This window comes from Eptatretus burgeri, chromosome 12 (genome assembly GCF_056783735.1).
Source record: "Eptatretus burgeri isolate ZD-2024b chromosome 12, Ebu_testis_v1, whole genome shotgun sequence".
In the NCBI taxonomy this organism is placed as follows: Eukaryota; Metazoa; Chordata; class Myxini; order Myxiniformes; family Myxinidae; genus Eptatretus; species Eptatretus burgeri.
Genome location: NC_140972.1, coordinates 10,722,884 through 10,732,883, shown reverse-complemented (window position 1 = coordinate 10,732,883; position 10,000 = coordinate 10,722,884). Strand labels below are relative to the sequence as shown.

The 10,000-nt window shown below is 44.4% G+C and overlaps 1 protein-coding gene across 7 annotated transcripts in view; it reads right to left on the bottom strand.

Annotated features, from left to right (window-relative positions):
• REST (RE1 silencing transcription factor) overlaps window positions 1–10,000 on the bottom strand; it is a 56,280-nt gene that overhangs the window by 12,806 nt on the left and 33,474 nt on the right. For all 7 annotated transcript variants that reach the window (XM_085849477.1, XM_085849475.1, XM_085849474.1 and 4 more), the window contains one exon: window positions 355–431. In XM_085849477.1, the coding sequence (XP_085705603.1) occupies window positions 355–431 (77 nt within the window). The remainder of the gene's footprint in view (window positions 1–354; window positions 432–10,000) is intronic.

The window sequence follows — 10,000 nt, the reverse complement described above, 5'->3', positions numbered from 1 at the left end:
CTGTTTGTCTTTTTGTTCTACAATTTGCTGTGTTCCAAGTCCAAGTCCAAGGATGAGTCCATCCATCCATTGGGACCATACTCTGTGAAGAGCGTTGGTGCTGCCGAAGCAGTCTCCTTGGCTATTAAGCACAATCCTGGATGGGTCGCCACTCCGACACAGGATACCAGCAAGCGTGCACCCATTTTGCCGACCTCGAAAGAATGACAGGCAGAGTCAACCCCACCTGGTATTAATTCAACACCCGAGTGGGATTTGAACTCAGGATCCTCGGATCCCAAGCCCACCACCCGAATAACCATTAAGCCAACATGAGGCATCAATCAACAGGGATGAATGCAGTGCAGGTTATACCTGTCTGAAGTGCCGTGTAACTTCATGCTGGTTTGCTGCCACATATGAACATTGCATGCATTTAAAAGGTTTCTCACCTGCAAAAGAGACCATGAAAATACATGAGCAAGGAAAACACAAAGATGGTTACTTTTTCTTTTTTTGCTCACACCAAATGTTCCAACAAAGTCCAGCAGCTCTGATTATATATATATATATAAAAAATATATATTTGTGTCAAAGGAGGATAGAGCCCCCATTAAGCTTTCTAGTCTGGGTTTCAATCCCGACCTGTCCACAAACTGCAGGATTGGTGCTTCACAGACAGGATGATACACTAACGTGTGCGCCTTCCCACGGAAGGACGTAAAGCCGGATGTCCCATCTATCAGCATTAGTTGGCACGGGCAACCTGAAGGAATCACAATTTCTGCTCTAACCTACAGGGGACACTGCATCAGCAGAACAGCTGCAGGCCCAAACAACGATAGAACCAGTGGCCACATGCTGCACGTGAGAGTAGAGGAGAGGAGAGTTGAGAAGCATACCCTGTGCTGACGAACAATGCGATATGATTAAGTTTTGAATGTGTACATACACGTTCATGAACCCTTGGAGTGTTCGGAGGTGTATGTACGTGGAGCTGTTGAACATCTCCCAACACTGAAAAACAGCCATTATTGGTGAAAATACTTTAAACGATCGAAAGTAACCTTTTAAAGTATTAAAAGGTGTTGTTATTCATTCTGTTGATTCATCTTCAGAATGGAACATCTGGCTAGCAGAATGATGTTGCGATAAAGATCTGCCTGTCACATTAACCAAAAACAGATCTTCTTTCTGATGAAAGATCAATGCTTTGCCAGTCCGGGGAGAGGACACAGTACCGGGGGGGGGGGGAGGGGAGGGGGAGAGTTTTTCTTTCTGTTACCTCAAAGGGAAAAGATTTCTGAGGATGGCATCTCAAATAGAAACCTGATGAAATGGGAAATCATGAAAACAGATGGCACTACAAGGGGGACAGAACAAAGTGTATGTATGTATGTATATATATATATATATATATATATATATATATATATATATATATATATATATATATATATATATATATATATATATATATATATATATATATATATATATATATATATATATATATATATATATATATATATATATATATATATATATATTTATGTATATCAAGCATGCCTGGTGTTGGCGCAGTGGTTAGGGCAGCGGCTTGGGATCCAAAAGGTCCTGAGTTCAAGCCCCGTTGGGCCACTGAATTAATACACCAGGGGGTTGACTCAGCCTGTCATCCTTCCGAGGTCGGCGCAATGAGTACCAGTATACTGGGCCGGTGTATACCCCGGTTAAAATAGGTGTACCATATCCCTGTGTCGTAAGAGGCGACCAGGGTTGCGTCAGGAAGGGCATCCGGCGTAAAACATGTGCCAAATCACTATGCGGATCATACGGATGATCCGCTGTGGCGACCCCTAAAGGGAGCAGCCGAAAGAAGAAGAAGAAGATATATGTATATCAAGCTAAACTGCTGAGCGAGCCAGAGTTTGACTGAGCTGGTATACTGTAGGTATTCTGTGCTTCACTTACTCTCGTGTATACACTTTTTGGTGCGTATTAAAAGCTCTTCTCTACGACGATCGGTGTAGACATTGCTTCATTTCAATCAGCTGTGAAAACCTGATCTCGACATTTTGGCGTAGTCGGCGAGGGGTAGGCAGAGACCGCAGAGGGGGAACTGTTGTTTTGGTGAGACAAAGGAGGACAGAAGCCGGCCGGCTTAAAGATAAGGTGAGAACTGCCTCTTTTCTCGCATCGGGGCATACAAGTTCGCTGCTCTTTGTGATCTGTCCTTATCTTAAAGGAACGGAAAGGAGGGAGCTTTTATACACATCAAAAGAGGGGTACCCCGGGAGGTTTTAGGGTCCGAGAGGACAGGGTCCGGAGGGGAGATTGAGGGAAAACGCTGGAAGGCTGACCCGAGAAATCTCCATAGCACAGGATCCAAAGGGGAGATTGAAGGAAAAAACCCTGGGAGGGTGACCTGAGCCATCTCCAAGGGACAAGGTTTTTGTGGGAGATTGAGGGCATGGAAGGTGTGCAAGGGAGTGTGAGGGTTCGTGGAAAGGTGTGAAAGACACCCGACCCAGCCCGAGAACACCCCGGGCGAAATACTGACCAGCCCGAGGATACCTTAGGAAGGATCAAGGAAATTGGGAAATAAAACGTCGAAGCTAAAATTGAATAATAATAATAATGCCCCACCCACGAATACCGTGGCAGAAATGATGTATGGGAAGTATGGAGTTAAGTCATGTACCCAATTGGCATTATGGCATAAATGGACAAAGGAAAACCCATGCCCATTCCCGAGATGGGGCTCTTTAAGAGCAGAAACTATAAATAACTTGTCATGTCGATTAGAACAACGGACAAGTGATAAGTTCGAACCAGAGCCAGATCTTGAAGCTTGGAAAATGTGGGAAGAGGAGGCCTGACAAATAAGTGAAGTGGCTAGAAATTTGGTAAAACGGAAACTGTTGAAATTAGAAACACAGGTAAAAGGATTGCAACAACCAGGGATTGGGATTGCTCCTGCCTCGGTAAATGCCTCTGAGAGTAAAGTGCAAGTGCGGGAAGCTCAGGGAAATAATACAGGTGATCCATCTGCATATGTTAATAACACACCAAGATTGTATCCGAACCTTGAAAGTATGGGGCTCATGGCCACAGCCTCTGCTTTTCCGGTTCAAGAAATAACTCCGGCGGCACCAGGGGTGCAGGCTCAGTCAGTGTACCGACTGTTTAAAGAGATCGAATTAAGATCAATGAAGGAGAGAGTATTAGATCTGAAGGGAAATGCAGAAGCAGTAAGGGACTTAATAACGCAGTGGGTTGCAGCACATCGATGCAGCCACAGTGACATTGGGGTGTTATGTCAAGCAGTTTTGTCTGCATATGTATGGAAGAGAGCTCGAGAGGGTGCTGAATGGACAGCAGACGAACCAGCGGGATGCACCGAAGCAGATCGGCAAGATAAGCGAGGACGTATGAGGAGATTGAGAAGGCTTTGCGACCACCAGCACTAGATTGGGATAAAATCTATGAAACAAAGCAACGTCAAGGGGAACGGGCATCCGAGTTTATGGATAGATTAGTGCAGACATTCTTAGAATATGGGGGTTTTCAAGTTGAAGAAGACATACTGCACCGAACGGTCACTAACTTCGTAATGGAAGGGCTCAGGTCTCAAATTAAAAAAACAATTAAAGTATGTAATGTTAGGTTGGCAAGGCAAGAAAGCAAGTGAGAAATGGAGTGGAAGAAACAAAGGCTTGACACGAACGCCACCACAGACCTGCTCGAGTACTGCAGCAAGACAAGAGCAGGAACAACCAAGTGCACCACAAGGATGTTTCCAGTGCAGACAACTGGGACACTGGAAAAGGAATTGCCCCCAAAGAGGACGATCGGGGGTCCAGCAGGAGGGAGGATTGAGACAACCACAAAATCGTAAGTCATATTGACAGACCGCGGGTGGACCCGTGTTACAAGGGGCAATGTTAACATCAACACCAACAGAGGAGCCGACCTACTCTTTAGATATTTCAGGTAAGAAACTTTCCTTTTTAGTTGACACGGGAGCCACCCACTCTACTATTGCAGCCAAAGAGCTGCCAGGGGTTGAAAAATGCAATGCTGAAGTCCAAGTAGTAGGGTTGGGCAGTAGCATACAAACATTAAAGACAACAACGCAATTACCAGTAAGATGTGGACCCTTACAGGAAAAACATGCATTCCTTCTCACAACCACAACACCGGTGAATCTGTGAGGCAGAGACTTGTTGTGTAAGTTGGGAAGGACAATAGCATGTACGAACAAAGGGGTTTTTGTGGATATTCCCCGGGATAAAGCACAGTCAGCAATGATGATTTTGATGACACCACACCCAGTTGTCTATTGGTGGAGGCTGCCAAGACAGCCGATTAGTGATGTTTTGATATGTTTAGATGCAATCTTAGCCGAAAGTAAGGAAATGCAAATGTGGCTAGACAATGCACAAGTAATGACACACACCTACTATGATCCCCCACATTGTACAATCTATGATGATGCGGATGGAAATGATGTTGAATTTGCGGAGAAAATTGCTCCGCGTCTGGAAACATGCAATGATTTATTGATTTGCCGTTTGATGATTGGTAAGGAAGGTGTTGCAATGGAGGTAAAACTCACAGAACACCAAAGGCAATTGACAAAGTACCCGCCGGGAGTAACTTCACATGTGACAATAACCACAGCAAAATATTATCACCCGAAGGATTTGGGCTTTATGGTTTATCGCCTGTAGGGGGCAGTAGCGACCTGCACAACAATTATGTTGCATTGGCAAGTGCATAAGCTAGCGAACGATGATGAAGGGTGGATTTGTGATTTTAAGGAACAGGTGTTATGAGGATTGCAGGAGGAGGCTAATCTACCACCTAAGCATGAGATGGTGATGAAAACGGCAAATGAAGGAGGAATCGTAGAAGGTTTGAGAGAAAGGGTCCCACAAGAATTGTGGACCCGACATGACAATGATGTGGGCCGTATCATTGGGGCAACACCCCTAGTGGTTAAACTCAAAACTGGAATGCCTCGGCCGAATGTACGCCAATACCCCCTCCGAAAGGAGGCTGAGGCGGGGATAGCACCCGTAATTGAGTCTTTGAAGGAGCAAGGTATAATTGTAGAAACTTCAAGTCCATGTAACACGCCGATACCGCCAGTGAAAAAGCCACAGAAAAATAAGTGGAGATTTGTCCAGGACTTACGGGAAGTAAATGAGGTGATTCAAGGTGTCCACCCTGTGCTACCGAGTGCAGAGGGGTTGATAACGTCTATATCTGCAAGTTCCACCCATTTTACTGTCGCTGATTTATGTTCTGCATATTTCTCCGTACCCATTGATAAAGAATCCCAGTTTTTATTTGCCTTCACATATAAAGGCCGTCAATACGCATGGACGGTCTTGCCACAAGGGTTTGCACATAGTCCTGCATTGTTTTCACGTGCCTTGCATAAGGATTTCGAAGATATTGTCCTCGAGGGTAAATCAGAGCTGCTACAATATGTGGATGACTTGCTCATTTGCTCCCCAAACAAAGCAGCGTGTGAAACAGATATGCTGCAGCTGCTCCAGGCATTGGCAAGGAAAGGCCACAAGGTGAATAAAGACAAGCTGCAATTAGTGCAGAAAAGAGTTAAGTATCTGGGACACCACATTTCACACGGAAAGAGGGAATTGGACAAAGGGAGGATAACTTCAAGTGCAGAAGTGCCCCACCCTCGCACAAAGAAAGAGATGATGCGATTCATAAGTATGGCAACCCACTGTAGACAGGAGGTTGTAGATTATGCAATTCTAACTAAGGAACTGTATGTTGTGGTGGGCAAAACCAGCTGAATGTAATTAAGTGGACTGAGAAGATGGGGGAATATTTTACCAAACTAAAAACAGCACTCTCGATGGCCCCAGCGTTGGGGCTGCCAGTTTATGAGAAACCATTCTTCCTTTATTCTCACGAAACTAGAGGATTTGCATAGGCTGTGCTGACACAATCTCACGGTGACCGCCAGCGACCAATTGCATATTTCAGACGAAGGCTGGACCCGGTCGAACGTAGCCTACCCCTCTGTTTGCAAGCAGTGGCCGCAGCCAGCTACGCAGTTAAGCACACGGCAGAGATTGTAATGGGTCAACCTCTCACACTAAGGGTACCTCACTGCGTCGCGGCTTTATTAACCCAAAAGCAAACAACATTTAACCAACACACGCCTGATGCAGTATGAGACGACTCTCCTACACCAGCCGAATTTGCAGATTGAGAGATGTGATGTTCTTAATCCTGCTTCCTTGCTGCCAACGGAAGAAGACGGCGATCCTCACGACTGCACAGAGGCAATACAAGAAGTATCCACCGTGTGCCCGGATCTAAAGGATCAACCCTTGGAACATCCGGACCTCACGTTGTTCGTCGATGGTTCGGCCTATCAAGGCCAAGATGGCTCGGGGCATGCAGGATACGCCGTGTGCACCGATAGTGAAGTTATTGAAGCGATACGCCTGCCTTCACATTTTTTCAGCCCAGCAGGTGGAGTTGTGTGCCCTGATAAGGGCATGTGAACTATCTGCCAACATAGCGGTAAATATATACACTGATTCTAATTATGCTTTTGGTGTGGTACATGACAAAGGTGCAATATGGAAAATGCGAGGATTTCTCACCTCTGCAGGAACACCCATAAAAAATGGTGATTTCGTTTCTGAGCTGTTAAAAAGTATCTCAGCACCAGCGGACGTCGCGGTGATTAAATGCCGTGTACACCAGAAACTGACTACGGATATAGACAAAGGAAATGACAAGGCGGATAAAACTGCAAAAGAGGCGGCTAGTCTACCTATTCCTTTGGTAATGCCAGCGCGACTACCGAAGGAACAAATTAAGCTGCATCAGTATAGCTTGTCAGTTATTATTGCAATTCAAGCTGCAGCATCGCTGGATGATCGTGACAAATGGCAAGCTGCAGGAGGGACAATGGATGCAGACGGACTATGGTCTAATAGGGGAAAGGTCATAGCACCTACTGAAATCCTATTGTGGCTTGCACGCATGGCCCATTTAAATGGACATGTGTGCAAGAGGGGGACTGTGAGACAGGTGCAAGTATTCTGGTATGCACCAGGAATTGGGAGAATAGCAGAAGGGGTTTCTAAGAGCTGTCAGGTATGTCAACAGCATAACCAACAGAAAGAGGGAAAAATACGGGAATTGGGAGCTCACCCAGTCCCTTGGGGGCCGTTCGCGTACCTACAAATAGACTTCATAAAAATGCCTCCATCATGTGGTTTCAGCAATGTTTTGGTAGTGGTAGACATTTTTACTAAGTGGGTGGTGTACCCATGTGCAAAGGCTGATGCCGCTACCGTGGTAAAGCACCTGTTAAAAAGTTTTTTCTGCCGATTTGGCATTCCTCATAAAGTGTCTCACGATCAAGGAGGACATTTTACGGGGGAAATACCACGGGCAGCGTGTAAAGCACTGGGAATTAAACAAACATTTCATTGTGTTTATCACCCAGAGTCAGCAGGTGCTATGGAAGGGCAAAACGGAATACTGAAGAACAAATTGGCTAAGATAACAACGGAAATGGGGTTAAAATGGCCAGAGGCATTACCCTTGGCACTAATGAGCATGTGATCGACAGTAAACCGGAAAACAGGGTTATCTCCTCACGAAATACTCATGGGAAGGCCGATGCGGCTGCCCGTGACTGCCCCCACAAACATGAATAAGCTGGATATTGCAATGATGGACGAGAACTTGCTGACATTTTGTAAACAGCTTTGTAGGATCACAAGGACGATACATACAAGGGTAAAAGAGGCCCTACCCGAACCAGTGGAAAAGCCGTACCACGCCTTCCAGCCGGGAGACTACGTGCTGATAAAACACTTCACGAGAAAAACAGCCTTGGAACCTCGGTGGAAAGGACCATTTCAGGTACTGCTGACTACTCCTACTGCAGTAAAGTGCGAGGGTAAGACGGCTTGGATACATGCCACACATTGTAAACTTGCAACACCAGCAGAGACAGGGACAACATGAACAACACCTATCTTACCATGACCGTAATTTTTTGTGCACTTGGATGCACGTGGGTATTTTACAATACGAGCTGCATGCGTGATAGCGAAGGAAAAACTGATGATGAGAGAACTATGATTAGGGAAAAGGAGAATAAGAGATTAGATCAGGTAGGCTCAAGGGATGGTAAAAGAAAGAGACGAGAAATAACCCTACATAAAGAATTGACTGATCATCCGCTGAATACTTACCTGGCATTATCTCTACAGTACGCTAGGGCGATGAACAAAAAGAAATGTTGGGTATGTTCACACCTTCTACACTCCTCAAAACATGGATTACCCTTGTTTGCAGTTCCACTCCAGGGGGAGGACATGTGTGGGTACATAGTTCGTAGACAGGATAGACCAGTTTTAACTAGAGAAGAGAAGGCATCAGTGGAAGATAGAATAGCGGAAATAAAAAGTAATTGGGAGAAGGGGGGTTATAATTGCACGAACTATGAGCATTGGTATGAGCTATGAGCATTGTACCCTAAGGACAGAACTATTAAGCAAAAAGCCGTGGGACAGGGCCACGATGAGAGTGACAAAAGTAACGAACTATGATGGATTGAAGAAGGGGGAGGGATTAGAAAAGTACCCCCCACATTTTCAGCTCATGCACAAACAAATTAGATTGATTTTCCAAGTTAGAAGACAGGGGGGGCCCACTTAGGAGAATCAACATGCCGGTACTATGCTAGACATGGTAATGAGACGGTGACCATAAAAGGGCGAGTTAATGGGACAACCATACCTGTAAAAATTGAAGCAAATAACCTCATTGAACCTCAGGCACCCCTGAATGGTACTATTTTGTGTGCAGATATAAGGCATACTCATGGCTATCAGTGGAATGGAGGGGATCATGCTATTTGGGATTTGTACTACCCAGGATTCGGATCACTGACCAATCGCACTTTATACCACAGGCCAGATCGAAAAGAGCATTTCAGAAGTTGAGAGGTTTTTTCATGATTGCATTCCCCTTTTATGGAGCTGGCAAAAGTGCAAGAAAAATTATCAATTTGGCAGCATCATTGGAGAAACTGGCTAACACCACTAACAAAGGATTTCACGAAACAAGTGCCGAGCTGGAAGCTATACGGACTACCGTTATGCAAAACCGCATCGCTCTGGATATGCTTTTAGTAGAAAAAGGAGGGACTTGTGCGGTCATAGGGGTGGAATGCTGCACATACATTCCAGATAATTCAGAAGAAATTGATAATTTGGCTGAAAAAATTAAAGCTGAAGGTGCAAAATATCATGATTTTAACAAGGGATGGTCAATGGGATCTTGGTTGAAGGGAATATTGGGGAGTTGGGGAGCCTGGATAATCCATTGGTTGTTCATTGGGCTCATGATCTTCATAGCTGTGATTGTTGTCATCACTTGTATTAAAAATCTAATCAGGGAGTGCATGAGACGATGTTCTTCCACAGCAAAGAAAACAACAAAAACGGAGACGGTCCTGGGGAAGCCTGCTGTGATTGCTGTGGTCAAGCCGCTGCCAACACTGTCACCGCCTCTATTCTCCCCGATAATTCACTACTCTCTTTCTCCCCAACCCATAGAACCTGAAATGTACTGTGAACTTGATGGGACTGTTGACCCACTGCTCAAACTCACATTGGATGAGCATCTCGAATTGCTTGCACCAATGAAGGGGATGGAAAGAAATATTATCTAAACACTGCCTTGTTGGAAAATATTGGGATTTTAAAAAAAAACTTTCTTATTTTTACTCTGGCTTGCAGTTAGAACAAAATATATTCTTGTTTGTTGTTCATAAAGAACACAATAGTTAGCCAAATATATATATATATATATATATATATATATATATATATATATATATATATATATATATATATATATATATATATATATATATATATATATATATATATATATATATATTTCTTTTTGTCGTTCACAAAGAACAATAGTTAGCTAAAAA